Below are 16,922 nucleotides of genomic sequence, written 5' to 3'. Positions count from 1 at the left end.
GACAGTTCAATAGGTAAAGCAAAAGATGTGTGCAACAGCAAGGCAAAGCAAGGAATTAATTTGTTATTTCCCAATGGAAGTAGATGTTCAACCACTTCCAGGAACGCCAGACCCATTCATTACCAGCAACAGTTTCTTGGAAAGACAAATGCCATCATTCTAAAAGTCCCTCTCCCTCTTCCTTCCTCTTTACCCCAGCTTTTGTTGCTGAGGATGATGTCATATGGTATAAATTATTTCCATGGTCACTTTGGGTCAGCTGTCCTGGCTGTGTCCCCTCCAAATCTCTCACATGCCCCCAGCTTATCTGCTGGGAGAGCAGAGCTGAAAAAATAGAAGTGTAAATATGGCTCAGCAATAACCAGATCACTGATGTGATTTATCAACACTATTTTAGTCACTAATCCAAAATGCAACACAATACAGACTGTTACAGAATCACAGAATTTTCTAGGTTGGAAGAGACCTCAAGGTCATCGAGTCCAACCTCTGACCTAACGCTAACAGTCCCCACTAAACCATTTCCCTAAGCTCTACATCTAAACGTCTTTTGAAGACTTCCAGGGATGGTGACTCCACCACTTCCCTGGGCAGCCTGTTCCAGTGCCTCACAACCCTTTCAGTGAAGAAGTTCTTCCTAACATCTAACCTAAAACTCCCCTGGCTCAACTTAAGCCCATTCCCCCTCGTCCTGTCACCAGGCACGTGGGAGAACAGGCCAACCCCCACCTCGCTACAGCCTCCCTTGAGGTACCTATAAAGAGCAATAAGGTCACCCCTGAGCCTCCTCTTCTCCAGGCTGAACAAGCCCAGCTCCCTCAGCCGCTCCTCGTAGGACTTGTTCTCCAGGCCCCTCACCAGCTTCGTCGCCCTTCTCTGCACCTGCTCAAGCACCTCGATGTCCTTCTTGTAGCGAGGGGCCCAAAACTGAACACAGTACTCGAGGTGCGGCCTCACCAGAGCTGAGTACAGGGGGACGATCACCTCCCTAGCCCTGCTGGTCACACTGTTCCTGATACAAGCCAGGATGCCGTTGGCCTTCTTGGCCACCTGAGCACACTGCTGGCTCATATTCAGCCAACTATCCACCATCACTCCCAGGTCCTTCTCTGCCTGGCAGCTCTCCAACCATTCCTCTCCCAGCCTGTAGCTCTGCTTGGGGTTATTGCGCCCCAGGTGCAGGACCCGGCACTTGGCCTTGTTGAACTTCATGCAGTTGACCTCAGCCCATGGGTGCAGCCTATCCAGATCCTCCTGCAGAGCTTTCCTACCCTCAAGCAGATCGACACACTTGGTGTCATCTGCGAACTTACTGAGGGTGCACTCGATGCCCTCGTCCAGATCATCGATGAAGATATTAAAGAGGACCGGCCCCATCAAATCCCTCTCAGATAGACCCAATACATTTTGTTAGCTACCAACCTGGGAAAATTATTTAGGATAAGATTCATCTTAGGGACTGCAGTTGCCTCAAAACTACTTGTCTAAGCTAAGCTCTAGATTTCCCACTGAATGACAGAAAGCAATAGAGACTTCCAGAGTGATACATTCAACATTTTAAGATGCCAATCTTATTTACAGTTTTATAGATAAAATGAATAATCACTGATTTGTGCATGAATTAAATAAAGGACAATAGGACAATAAACTTAGGTTGAAGTAATGACATTTTAGATTGAAAATTAAGTGACTTCAGTACTGTACTGAGAATTCTGACTGATGAGAGGTGTTTCCCTCTGTCAAGATTTACAACTGAATACTACTTATGACTGTAGAGATCAAAAAAAAACTTTGACCTGTGCACACACTGGTTTCAGTCCCTATATTGAATACTCAAAGTTAGAGTTCAGAGTGTAAGTTATTACCTCTATAAAAGACATGCATTTTCAGAAAGAAAAAAAAATCAAATTCAAAACAGAGTTTAAATATGAATTGATTAGACTTGTGTTGGACCTATGAATTTTACTGAATATATACATATGATCCTCAATTGAATTCTATGGCTAGTTGCAATCTGGTGACATTCCAAACTTGATTGTTTACTGCAGTATTTATTTACTTTTTTTTTTTTTTTTTTTACAAGTTGTCTGATACGATGTATGTTGGCTGTATTTCTGTGGAAAAGAAGTATCAGGTAACGTACAATTAGTTTATGCACAGACATGCATTATCATGAATAAGCTTTGGCACAGTCAGCACACAGATACTAATTTGTGTCTAATAGGATACTAATGTCAAATATCAATGCATTATTCATAGCCAAAAGAAAAACAAACTGTTTTACACAATAGTTTCAATATTTCTTGTTTTCTTATTGAGACATAGAAACAGATTAAAGAGAACAATTTTTTACCACTGGAAAAAAAAAAAGTATAAACATAAGTAAATTGTCATACCCTTTGTTTTGCTTGTTGATTACTGCATGTTTAGTGATTATTTTTTCTTTGTTTTCCTTTTCCTGTAAAGGGCTTGTAACATAGTACTATACACGCACTTTTGTAACTTTATGAACTGCTGACAGCTGAATTTCAAGTTAGCACTTCATCTGAACTGTTAGTATCTTAGACTGTAATTTGAAAAAGGACATCATGGTACATCACAAACTTGTACAGCATGTGTGTTCATGCTTCACCGTCTATCTTAGGAACAGAACAACACAAAGATTTTCTTCTATTATGGTGTGGTACAGAGAACAAAAAAGTTCTGTTATTTACTTTGAAAACTTTACACAATTTGGTTACCTATGTAAAAGTAAAGAGAATGTACGTAGCACAGATAAACTTAAAAGTATGTTCTAATTTAATCTTTTTATTCAAATGTTGGTTAACAGATACTGAATGGATGTCCAGAGTAACTAGAAAAGAAGTAAATGCACAAAGAAACCAAAAGAAATTCCTCTTGACTTCACACTGTGTTTTTCTCTTCTACCTGACAAACAGGTGCTTTGCACCACTTGGTTGTTAACAGTTTCACTGGCTATGTGGTAGTAGAGAGGCTGACTTCATTCTAAAACTACAGTAAAATTACTGTAAGGTTAATGGACAATAATGCTTCTGGGATTGCAAAAGTTGCTATAAAAGGGAGCATAGGTAGAAGAGGTTTTCAGGCTGATAGCATGTTACATAAAGATCAGATCACTTACCAGATGTCTGGTGGAAATACAGTACAGCAGAGAGGAAACAGACTAGGACATTCCTGTGTAAGACAACTTCCTGACACATCTGGTGAGTGAGCCAGCTAGAGAAGTGAGCCCTGCTGGACCTTTTGCTTACAGAGAAGAGCTTGTGGATGATATGAAGGTTGGAGGCTATCTTGGGCATAGCAATCACAAAATAATAGAGTTTTCAATTATTGGAAAAGTAAGGAAGGGGTTAGCAGGCATGCCACCTTGGACTTACGGAGGGCAGACTTCATTTTGTTTAGGTGCCTGTCTGGCAGAGACCCTTGGAAGGTAGTTCTGAACGGCAAAGAACTCTGGAAGGGCTGGACACTCTTCCAGCAGGAAATTTTAAAGGCATAGGATCAGGCCATTCTCACGTGCCAAAAGATGAGCCAGCAGGGAAGATGATTGGCCTGGCTGAACAGAGATCTGTTTCTAGTGTTCAGAAAAAAAAAAAAAAAAATAGAGAGAGAGAAGAGTTTATGATCTTTGCAAGAGTGAGCAGGTCACTCAGGAAGACTACAAAGATGTCATGAGGCTATGCAGAAGAAAATTAGAAGGGTCAAAGCCCAACTGGAGCTTAATCTGGCTACTGCCATTAAAGACAATACAAAATGAATTTATAAATACATTAGCAAAAAAAGGAGGACTAAGGAGAATCTCCATCCTTCATAGGATGTGGGGAGAAAAATAGTGATGACGGATGAGGAAAAGGTTGAGGTATTTACTACCTTCTTTGCCACAGTCTTATAAGTAGAACCTGTTGTTCTCTGAGTACTGAGCCACCTCAGCTGGTAGATAAGTGTTGGGGAGCAGAATGAAGCCCCCATAATCCACAAGGAAATGTTTAGTGACCTGCTGTTCCACTTAGATGCACACAAGAATATTGGCCCAGATGGGATCCACACAGTGGTTCTGAAGGAGCTGGCAGAAGTGCTCACCCAGCCACTTTCCATCATTTACCAGCATTCGACTATCAGAGAAGGTCCCACTTGACTGATGGTTAGCAAATGTGATGCCAATCTACAAGAAAGGACAGAAGGAGGATCCAGGAAACTACAGGCCTGTTATTCTAATCTTGGAGCCAGGGAAGGTCATGCAGCAGATCATCTTGAGTACCATCAGATGACATACAGGACAACCAGGAGATCAGGCCCAGTCAGCATGGGTTTACAAAAGACAGGTCCTGCTTGATAAACCTCATCTCTTTCTGTGACAAGGTGACATGCTTAGTGGATGAGGGAAAGGTTGTGGATATATTCTACTTAGGCTTCAGTGAAGCTTTTGACGCTACTTCCCACAGCATTCTCGTGGCTTGGATGGGTGTATGCTTCATCAGGTAAAAACTGTCTGGGTGACTGGATTCAAAGAGCTGTGGTGAACAGAGGTAAATCCAGCTGTCAGATGGTCACAAGTGGTGTCCCCCAGGGCTCAGCATTGGCGTCAGTTCTCATAAATATCTGGACAAGGGGATGTCAATGGTCTGGAAAAGGGGATAAAGTGCACCCTTAATAAGTTTGGAGAAAACACCAAGTAGGGCACAAATGTTGATATACACCAGGTCAGGGAGGCTCTACAGAAGGATCTGGATGGATTAGACTGATGGGACAAGGCTAGCTGTATGAGGTTCAACAAGGTTAAGTGCCAGATTCGCCTGGTTATCCTGTATGTCATGTGATGGTACTCATGATCAGCTGCACTTGGGGCACAACAGCCCCATGCAATGGGGTTGCATACAGGGTACAAGAAGAGTGGCTGGAAAGCTATGCAGAAAAAAAAAGAATCTGGGGGTAGGTCCATTTTGGTCAACAGCCACCTGAATATAAAATAGCAGTGTGCTCAGGTGACTGAGAACACTAATGGCATCCTGGCTTTTATCAGAAATAGGGTGACCAGCAGGACTAGGGAGTGATTGTCCCCCCATACTCTGCTCTGGTGGGGCCACAGCTTGAATACTATGTTCAGTTTTGGGTCCCTCACTGCAAGAAAGACTTTGAGGTGCTAGAATGTGTTCAAAGAAATGCAACGAAGCTTGTGAAGGGTCTAGAGGATAAGTCTTATTAGGAGCAGTTGAGGGAACTGGCTTTATTTAGCCTACAGATAAGGAGTCTCAGAGGAGACTGTTTTGGATGTTGTACTGATACGGGGTCAGTCTCTTGTCCTAAGTACCAAACAATAGGACAAAAGGAAATGGCCTCAAGTTGTGCCAGTGGAGGTTTAGGTCGGACATTAGGAAAAGTTTCTTCACTGAAAGGGTTGCAAAGTAGTGGAATAGGCTACTCAGGGATTTATTTATTTATTTATTTATTTATGTTTTATTATTATTATTTTAAATACCCCCAGTACCCCTGGAGGTATTTAAAAGACATGTAGATGTGGTGCTTAGGGACATGATTTAGTAGTAGATTTGACATGAGGAGAGGAGAGGAGAGGAGAGGAGAGGAGAGGAGAGGAGAGGAGAGGAGAGGAGAGGAGAGGAGAGGAGAGGAGAGGAGAGGAGAGGAGAGGAGAGGAGAGGAGAGGAGAGGAGAGGAGAGGAGAGGAGAGGAGAGGAGAGGAGAGGAGAGGGCAAATGGAGGGAAAAGGAGAGGGCAAATGGAGGGTGAGGGCGAGGGCGAGAGCGAGGGCGAGGGTGAGGGCGAGGGAGAGGGAGAGGGAGAGGAATTAACCTGTTCCAAAATGCCGACTCATATCAAGGAACATTTCCCAGTTCAACACCAAAAGTTATAAACAAGACAGATTCTCTCAGAACAAGTTAGAAGATTTTAACTTCGATACTAAATTCTTCCTACACTGTACAGAACCATGTGTTCTCTGTGAATGAAAGAGAACTACAGAAGAGATTGAAAATCTATTGCACAGAAACTGAAGAAGGAAATAATGTATATTAAATAAATTTTTATACTTCTAGAATAAGCTAAATAATGCAATTATTAAAAAGGAATACTGAAGAAGAAATAGCTTGGCATCATCTGTTTCAAAAATAAAGGCTATTTACAATCACTGCATCATATTTCCTGAAATGGCTAAGAAGACACTATTTCATACAGTCATGTTGCTGAGGATAGTAAGATAAAATGGATTGTTTGTTCACTCCAGCAAGAAATGTAAAGGAACATACAACTTTTTAGCTTCTAAAATATATATATATATAAATAATAATATTAGTTTCAATGTTCCTTTTATTTAAAATACTTTGGAGAACAGGATTCATGCATGATGATGATTATCAATGTATCATGAAAATCCACCTTTTCAAGCATAATCTATAGATTTTAAGCCTAGTTTCTATATTTGAAATTAATATCCCTTATATGGCAAACATTCTCCAAAGCAGTTTAGAGGTGGTATTTGTAAGTTATGACTGAAAGAACATGAGAAAGCTTTCTGTTACTTCTCACAGACTTCCCGTTAGTCTTCAGAATTTTCCAGAATGGAAGGAATGAATTGTTAAAACCTTCATCATCAAAAGAAAACAAAGTATTCCAAAAGAACCTTCCCAGGCTTTTTCTGGTCATACCAAAATTCAGAATTTATGTAATTCATTCTTAGTTGTTTCCTCTGTAATATATACAGTTATAGAAGCCTGCACAGCTTACCATAACACAGAATTTAATAAAGCATGTTACACAGGATTCAATCATCCTCTGGAAAGGGTTATATACAAGGCCATTCTTAACAACATTGTAACTTCAATCTATATGAAAGAAATTCATCTTATATATAAGAAATAAAACTCAATACCTGGGGGAGAGTTCTGTATAATATATGTATAGTTAGAGTGGTATAGTCTCCTCATTTCTATGTGGAGATGCTGTATTTAGTGAAGAAGAGGAACGATCTAAAAGATTTAGGCCTTTTTGGAAGAAGGGATGATAATTTTAGATTTTATTTATACAGCTTCACAAATTTTAAGATTGTCAAATCAATTGATAAAGGTGAATGTTTAAAGTGGAGAATGCAAAATCCATGTCAGTTCAACCCTGTCGTGTACATGGGCTTTCAGAATCATATTCCTTATAATAACCTACTTAATGATTCTTAAATTTTGGTAGAAAACACACCAGTGGCCATATTTTTATAAATCTGGTGAATATATTATAAGGAATGGCAAAAATTATCAATAATCATTCTCCGTTGTTTTTATTTATGTATTATTAAGAAATGGGGAGGTGTTAGTAGTTGATTTGTGGAAACACTTTTGTGATCAGGTTTTACATTTGTGGATATTAACTTAAAAGCAGAGCAAAATTATTTTCATTTCTGATATAAATATATAGAGAGATAAAGATATCCCCCATCTCAAACATTCAGCTACAAATGAAGTGCAAGTACCTGTAAAATATTCAGTAAAAATTAGGAAGAATTTGACTTACAAATTATAAAATCAAAATGAATAAAGAATATCATGATAGACAGATGAGAATCTTTGAGCCTTAAAACACTTGCATTCAAGATGTAATTGCAAGATTTATTAAAAGTAGCAACATGAAATAAATGACGTGTTGAGAAAAAAAAATCAAATTCTTACCATTTCTTATGAATATTAATCTGTTGTTATTATTTTGCAAAATTAAATATTTTATCTGTAGAGAGTTAAGTACTAAAGAATTCATTCTAATAAGCCTATATATATATATATACATATACCAATATATGTGTATATTGGACAAGATTTTTGGAACATTATGACACTATGCTCTTTCAAAGGCCAATGAAACTTGGAAACCTCTCAGCACAAAAGGAGTTACTGGAATCTGACTGGTATAGAGCCTCTAATAAACAATCAGTAAAGTAATCAAAGACATGACATGAAAAACAAAACAGAAAGTGTATGCTCTACAGGATAAGTATGCGCAAGGAACAGATCTGTTGGATCTGTTCTACAAGATAAGTATGCCAAGGAACAGATCTCACCAAACAACAGATTTGGTCTGTGTTTTTGTGGCAGTAGGATGAACAAGGAAGTAGTATTTGTAGCATATAAAATCAGCTGAAGCAGTGCAGGAAGGAGAATGAAAATGTTTCTTGGATGAATGAAACATTTTGCCATAGTCCTACTGCATCTAAATATATTAATACCTAACACAGAATACATGCCTTTAAGATTGTACCCCCCCCCACACACACACCCCTGTCCCCCGACTGACTTTTATGAAATAAATGTTGCAGGCAAATAGAATAGAATCTCACATGGATGGATACCAACACACTGTACTAATATCTGTAAAACAGACAATTAGAATCAAACCAGTTCTCTTCCTACAAAACGCAAATGGCAGTTTTAAAAAGGACTGACTGTAATCACTGTGCAAATATTAGCACTAATATTCTATCTATCTATCTATCTATATATTTTTTTTTTCAGAAATAAAGCATGTAAAACTGTAAATCCTCATCCCTATCCCAGTCAAGCTGGACTAGACTAAGCTGTACTGTCTCATTTATATTTTTGAATAACCTTTCATTGTATTGTGATAGACATATTTTCCAGAGGACAAAGTTTTCCTTGTTGTGTGTTTTGTGAAGTGTATTAAATCTGTATTTTTTTCCCATTTTTAAAGCAAGCATTTGCAGATATAAAATAAGTGCAAGATCTGTCTAAGAGAACAAAAGGCAAGAGCTGCAGCAGACGTTTACTGTTTAGCAAAATCATCCATTAATAGCAATCCACAAGATATTTAGCTGAATTTTACTTTCCGAGGTTCAGTTCCATAAGGGAAAAAAAAAAAAAAAAAGGAGGTGAGGCGAGTTTCAGGAGAAGGAGGAGCTGATCTGTCTCAAGGTGGAGCTATATCTTGTGTTAAATGACACTGGCAGATTAAAGCTCTCTGATGGGGAAGGGCTTAAAGGCTGAGTCAAAAGCCAAGAAGTCTCTTTATTTACGCCTACCTCCCAGCCCCTGGCAATCTGACTAATAACAAACTGAGCTAACAAGAAAGACTAGAAACAGCAGAGAGAACATAGAAGCAGCTTGGATCTAAAAATCAGACAAACCAAGTGATCAAGTAAAGCCCTGCTGAACATCTTGTTTGTTTACTGCATCCAAATGCTTGCAAACAGTTAACTATATGCAGAAAAGTCAGCATAGCTGTGAAGTATGCTGTGAATTTTAATTGAGGAAAAAGGACAACTGATTACAGGATGGTTTAATGTGCACTCTGTCTGGACGATTTTTTCAATTGAAAGCTTTGTACTTTGTCTTCTGAACAAGGATTTTGACTTTATGGAGCTGTAACGTTACCAGAGCTTGCAGCAAAGAAACTCAGACCAAAGTGTGCATTTTTCACAAAGAAAAATTACATTGCATTCAAACAGCTGCTCCAACTGTGTATTACTGGGTATTTTGGGCAGTTTTACGGCTGTGCAGGTAAGATAAAATCTAGTTCATTAGTTTAGAGTGTAAGAAACTCATTTCTTATCAATTGAATTTATTTTTCTGCATGACTTAGTATAACTTTTATGCTGAACGATGGCTGTTTACCCTGTATTGCAAATGGTCTTCCAGGTGCAATCTGTTAACAGTGTATGTGGATAGTTGAGTGTGTATATTAAGAAAACACTGATCTGAAATCAGCTGAAGGTGGGAGGAATGTGTGTTTCTTTTTATTTTCTGAAGTGCATGAATGATCTTAAATCTGACTGTGGCTCTATTCAGAATTTAATAAACATTCCTGAAAGCTTTTAGAAATCACCAGTTCCAGGCTGGAGACTTTAAAATTCCTCAACTTGCATTTTTTATGTAGATGAATTAAAACAAGCAAATAATAAAATTTCAAGAAAGAAAGAAAAAGAAAAAAAAAAGCTGTTATTGATTATTATTTGACAAACATTTGACTACTCCTGAAAGTATTCAACTTTCCCTTGTAGAAAGGACTGTGACATTTTTAGTCTTTTAGAAAGCACATTGAAAAAGCTCAATTACATTATGCAGCTAGTAATGACTTTCATGAAAGTAGATAAAACCAACAAACCTAAGTTACCATGTAGTTTGCTGAAAAATCTCACCACATGAAACAGAGAAAGGTCAGCCTTATTAAGTTTTTAAATTAAAATTTATTATATTGTGAATTCATTCAGTAAATATTGATCTAATGGTACTTGAAAGTGGTTTTTATTTTACAGTTGTAGCCCACTGAGAGTTTCATTACATATTGCTGAGTGTTCAGACCAAAACAAAAGTTTTAAAGGGGAAAAAAATCTTATTAATTTTTAGCATGTGTCTATTTATGTGTGTGAGAATTCTAGCAGTGTTGCCCACAGAAGTATGATGATGATTAAAACGGGAATGTTTTCCAATTGGTTACAAATGTTGCTACTTTCATCTTTGAGAGGAGGGCTCTCATTTTTATAAACAAATTTTTCAATATGTATTAGAATGCAACATGCTTTTCAGATTACTTTTTTTTTCATTTACATTTCCTCTGGGGCTTTGTAAATACAGTTTGAATTCAATGCAGCTTGAAACTAGAATTCCTATGGGGGGGAAAAAAAGTGTGCAAACAAGTACAAATAGTCATACAATAGGTTTAAAGATGGCATCTGTGTCAAAAGGCTACATTCTTTTTTAATGTGGTTCAGAAGAAAAGATACTGATGCATGTAAAGCATGAAAAAATATGTAGTATACTGTGATCCTAGCATTATCCTGCATACATTGAAGTAAAGTTTTGGCATGTTGTAGCCTGTCCCCAGTACTTTTTGGGGTGGGAGGTGGGGGGAAAAACTTAATAGAGATTATATATATTAAACATGGGCAGCTGTAGTTCAAGGACTATTGTATGAGACAAATATATATACATATTTGTTTTACTGAAACAGAAATAAAACACCATATATTTAAAGGCACTTTCTCATATTATGAATTGCTGTCACTGCTTTTAAACTCATACATCTGCTTCCAGTTATCAGAAATTTCTAATGGAGGAAAAATACAGTTCACTCTGCAGTCATTTACCGTTGTTTTTTTTTTTTTTTTTTTTTTTGTGTGTGTGTGTTTGTTTGTGTTTGTTTTTTATGTGTGTGGTTTGTATGTGTAATGCTCATAAGAGAGCAATGAAGTCCTTGGATACTTAAATCTCTATATCTTCCTGTAACAGAAACCTTGAAGTGTTGCTAGTAACAAAGGTATTTGATTGTTTAAACTGTATTGCTGAGAAATGACAGAACATTTAGCCACACTATAAGAATATTCACACATGTAATTGAATAGATTAACTAATCTTTCAGAAATTAAGACATCAAATGGTTAATTCTGTAATGATGTTTTTTTTTCTGTAGTGACATTTTGTATTCCATGTTTTAATAGCTTACTTTGAAACATCATGTGACCTTTATTAGCTGGATTTTTTAAGAAACAAGCTTAGTTCAGCCTAGAATGAATAAAGCCTAGAATGAATAAAGCACCCCAAAATTATTGTTGTAAATCTTCCAGTCCACTGTAAGATTTTTTTTTTCTTTTAGAAAATGTGGAAATATTTATTTTAATTAAAGATTATAAACAGAGATTTTGCTCCATCTCATAGATCAAGAAATATCTTTGTTCCTGCTAATCAGACAGAAACAGAATTTTCAAATGAGGTGTAGCATAATCTAATTTCAAACGATAACAAACGTTTGATTTCAGTGTGTAGATTTTGCTCTTGACTTCATAGTTGTACTGTAATGATGCATTTCTCTGGTATTGCAGAGTTTGAGATCAGTTAGATGGCTGACAATTTAAGTTACATAATGTATTTGTGATACTGGTGATGATTTGTAAGTAGAAAGGCAAAGTTAATTATGCGTACATTTCAAAATATTTGTGTTAATAATTCTAATAGTTGGAAGGAGCTTAATAAATAGTCTTAAAAAAACTGTTTGCTCCTTGCCTACTTGTTTCTTCTGAAAGGTACTGCATTGTAAACTCTCTTCTTTTTTTCTTTGCGTACACAATTATTTTGTGTGCACACCATACATTACTAAAGAGGCTTAAAATGTGTTGTGTTTCTGCCTTCACTAAATATACATGAACTAAACCATGCACATTAAAATTTAATTAGAGGAAAAGCAATATTTTACCTACTTACTTTTCAGTCTGGGGGGGTACAAGGATTGCAGAGGAAGGACCTTTTAATTTACATACATAATGCAGAACCAAAGGAGAGATTCCCTGTATCCTGCCTGAATGGGCTTTTGCTTACAAAACATTGTTGAACAAAAACAAATCTTTTATCTCTCTTTAACAGCTGGACAACATTAAGTTGAGCTTAGCAAGATACTGTTAAAATCTGCAATGCTATATGGTAACACAAAGAAATGATCCAAAATATATTAGCCTTGATATAAGTTGCTTGGGGCAGTAACTTACTATTTCTGTCTACTGTCAAAACATATGGCATATAAATGGTCTATGTATGATATATAAATAAATACAATGCATTCCTGATTATCTCTTACTTAGGTGTATCAGCATAAAAGTACTGAAGCACTCCTCCTTATTACTGTGTCTATTGATTCCGTATGTTAAATTAAATATATTTATCTCTGCTTAGAAAATCATTTAAATGCTTTGCAGGATATAATAATGCTAGAAAAGGTGAGGCAGGTTAGTGGAAAGCACCCCTCAACCCCCCGCCCCCTGAAAGAAAGAAAGAAACACAAAACCACAAACTGTGAAATCATGACTCTTGCTTTTTTTTTCTCCCCCTTCCCCCCCCCCCCCCTTTTTTTTTTTTTTGTATAGAATCTGCTGGGCAAGATGAAGCTCTGGATTCTTACAGTATATTCAGTTCTGGTTGCATCTGACCCTTTCCAGTCAGAGTCTTCTTTTTCTTCAGTCAGAGGATCTTGTCAGAGTTTGTGTTCCTGCGAAGAAAAGGATGATACCGTGATTATAAACTGTGAAGAAAGAGGCATCAAGATGGTATCAGAAGTAAATGTCCCACCATCACGGCCTTTCCATCTTAATCTGTTAAACAATGGCCTGACTACATTACATGTGAACGATTTTGCTGGCCTTGTTAATGCTATCTCTCTACATCTTGGATTTAATAACATTGCAGATATCGAGCCTGGGGCTTTCAGTGGTCTCAGCCTTCTTAAGCAACTTCATATCAATCACAATTCTTTAGAAATACTTAAAGAAGATACATTTAATGGATTGGAAAATTTGGAGTTTCTTCAAGCAGACAACAATTTCATCACAGTGATTGAAGCAAGTGCCTTTAGCAAGCTCAACAGGCTTAAAGTGCTTATTTTGAATGATAATGCCATTGAGAATCTTCCTCCGAACATATTTCGTTTTGTGCCATTGACCCATTTAGATCTCCGTGGAAACCAATTACAGACACTGCCGTATGTTGGCTTTCTAGAACACATTGGTAGAATACTAGACCTTCAGTTGGAAGACAATAAATGGGTCTGTAACTGTGATTTGCTTCAGCTGAAGATATGGCTCGAAAATATGCCTCCTCAGTCAATTATAGGTGATGTTGTTTGCAATAACCCTCCAGTTATCAAAGGCAGCATCTTAAGCCGATTGAAGAAAGAGTCACTTTGTCCTACTCATCCTGTCAATGAACTTGAAGATCCTTCAGGGTCATTACCGTTGGTTGTAACCACCTCTATTGGTGATAGTCACCTATCAACTAAGGTCATTCCTATCCTGAAAGCTCCTACTAAAGAATCAGGTTTAGTGCTTCATACTTCAAAGCCAACTACTCAATTCCCAGGAATCTATTGTCCCATTCCCTGTCACTGCACCAGCCATATGCTCTCAGGAGTTCTCATGCACTGCCAAGAGCGGAATATTGAAAGCTTGTCTGATTTAGGACCTCCTCCTACAAATCCTAAAAAGCTTATTCTAGCTGGAAACATTATTCAGACATTGCTGAAGTCAGATCTGGTGGACTATGCTAGCCTGGAAATGCTTCATCTGGGGAACAATCGTATTGAAATCCTCGAGGAAGGATCTTTTATGAATATGACTAGACTGCAGAAATTATATCTCAATGGCAATCATCTTACAAAGCTAAGTCAGAATCTCTTTCTTGGCCTTCAGCACCTTGAATACTTGTACCTTGAGTATAATGCCATCAAAGAAGTTTTGCCGGGGACATTTAATGTGATGCCAAAACTTAAGGTCCTCTATTTAAATAACAACCTTCTGCAGACTTTACCACCCCATATCTTTTCAGGGGTTCCACTTACAAGATTAAACCTAAAAACAAACCAGTTTGCTTATCTGCCTGTGAGCAATGTCTTGGATGAACTGGATATGCTGGTACAAATTGAACTTGAAGACAACCCATGGGATTGTACCTGTGATTCAGTTGGGCTGCAAAAATGGATACAAAAGCTGAGTAAGAACACAATGATGGGTGATATTTTTTGTAAATCTCCAGAACACCTAGAAAAAAAAGAACTGAAATCCCTGAACAGTGAAGTATTGTGTCCAGGTTTATTAAACAGCCCTGCCCTACCATCTCATGCTAGTTTTGTGGTTGTGACAACTTCCACTACTACTACCAACACTGCAGACACAATCCTGCGGTCCCTTACAGACGCTGTCCCACTTTCTGTTCTAATACTAGGACTTCTAATTGTGTTTATAACTATCGTATTTTGTGCAGCAGGCATAGTTGTTCTTGTTCTGCATCGGCGGCGAAGATGTAAAAAGAAGCAAGCAAATGAACAAATGAGGGATAGTAGCCCAGTTCACCTCCAGTACAGCATGTATGGGCATAAGAAAACACACCACACAACAGAGCGCCCAGCTGCAGCTCTCTATGAGCAACGTATGGTTACTCCCATGGTTCAGGTCTATCACAGCCCATCCTTCAGCCCCAAACACATGGAGCAACAAGAGGAAGGAAGTGAGAAAGTAGTTAATGATTCCAAACATCTCCGCAGAAGCCTCCTGGAAAGAGAGAATAGTTCACCTCTTACTGGTTCAAATGTCAAATATAAAGCTACAGATCAATCTGCTGAATTTCTGTCTTTTCAAGATGCCAGCTGCTTGTATAGAAACATTCTTGAAAAAGAGAGAGAACTGCAGCAACTAGGGATCACAGAGTACCTACGAAAAAATATTGTCCAGCTCCAGCCTGAAATGGAAGTTCATTATCCTGGAACACATGAGGAACTGAAGTTAATGGAGACACTAATGTACTCCAGGCCAAGAAAAGTTTTTCTAGAACAAACTAAAAATGAGTATTTTGAACTCAAAGCTAATTTACATGCTGAGCCTGACTACCTGGAAGTCTTGGAGCAGCAAACATGAAATGATGCATTGGGCTGGGCCAAATTTCTCTAATTCTATTTTAAGTTAGAACCGCTGTAAATAAGTGCCTTATAATAACAAGTCAACAGTCAGAACTTAAGCACAGCAGTAATCCTAGCAAAAAAGAATAAAAAAGAAACAACAAAAAAACAACAACAACAAACAAAAGTAACTCAGGGATCACTGTGGGAAGCCATGGGGTTGTGTGCAGATAATATCTTACCCCCAGTTAAACATGAACTGTATGACTGAACTGTGGGAGGAAGATTGCTTATTGCAATACTCCTCAACATATTTTAAAGGTGTGTATGGCACTCTTCTTTCTGTACCTAACCTATGGAAAAATATTTGTTTCTTGTACTCCTTTTCTGTCAAATTAATTACATTCCTTAAAACAAACAAACAAAAACACCTGTGTTTGTAGTCACAAGGTTAGAGCGTATTGGTTAGGTATTAGCATATGCACTGCATATATGGCCATTGTCTACAACAACACCTAACATACCCTTGTAATAAATGTGAAAGGATTTGAAAAGTTGTCATACTAAATGTCAGTTAAAAACAAAATGAAATATTTTTGCATATGCACCCATACATCCAGAGCCTTCAAATACTTGATATTTACATGGAACTTCATCAAATATGTTCTTTATCAGCATGAGGAAGGAAAATATCTATGCTTACCCAACATCTTACAACAAGAAGAAAAAAAAAAAAAGCAAGCCTTTGCATACTTTCCCTATCTGATAGCTTTACTTAAGTTTGGACAATCTTTTCTTAAGCTGCTGCTATAAAATATTGTGCATCACTGGTGTTTCAACTCATAATCATGGGCAATTTGAAAAGCTACTGAGAATCAGCTGTAAATATATTGCTGTGTTTAATAAGTTTGATTTTTTATATGTCTATCAATATATATAAATAACTTCTGTACTGGCTTTAAATATACGTGGAGGGATTAACTTTGCTGTGGCTAGGAGATTCCAGGTGCAAAAGCAGGTCCTGACTGACACTACCCAAAAGCAACTCCACCCCTCCCTACAACAAAACAGTTTTGTGCAACTGCAACAAAACACATGTATAAGGAACAGTAATAGTATTTAGATGTTGTTTGTACAAAAAATATGTTATATTTTGCAGAATCTAGAAGAAAATAGTGTTGTGGGGAAATAGGGAAAAAAAGTAGAACACTGCAGATTTATTTTTGCAATGAATTCTAGCTAGATTTATATTTACTATTTATTCTGTATAATTTTGTATTATTGTTTTTTTATTATTTTTTAATTTTTTTTATTTTTTTTTCAACTCACAAGAAAAGAAAAAGCTTATTCCTAGCTGCCTTTCAAGCAAATCAAGGAACTCTTTCAATGAACATGAAATAAAGAGTATTTTAAATGTCTTTTTCTTAGAGGTCACTTTTTAAAGAATAAGGTCGCAACTTCATGCACAAGTTTAGAACTGTTCAGGAATTTTCAGAGGACAAGGCTTCTCACTCTTGCCA

At 37.4% G+C, this 16,922-nt stretch overlaps 1 protein-coding gene across 1 annotated transcript; it reads left to right on the top strand.

The window, feature by feature from the left end:
- Positions 1–12,881: 12,881 nt before the first annotated feature.
- SLITRK6 (SLIT and NTRK like family member 6) lies at positions 12,882–15,421 on the top strand (the record flags this gene model as incomplete). The annotated part of the gene is made up of 1 exon (XM_084286203.1): positions 12,882–15,421. Exon 1 carries the CDS (start codon positions 12,899–12,901, stop codon positions 15,419–15,421), a length of 2,523 nt encoding a protein of 840 aa, XP_084142329.1. The 5' UTR covers positions 12,882–12,898.
- Positions 15,422–16,922: the final 1,501 nt, after the last annotated feature.

This window comes from Netta rufina (genome assembly GCF_964035555.1).
Source record: "Netta rufina genome assembly, chromosome: 1".
In the NCBI taxonomy this organism is placed as follows: domain Eukaryota; kingdom Metazoa; phylum Chordata; class Aves; order Anseriformes; family Anatidae; genus Netta; species Netta rufina.
This window is presented reverse-complemented; position numbering and strand designations above follow the sequence as displayed.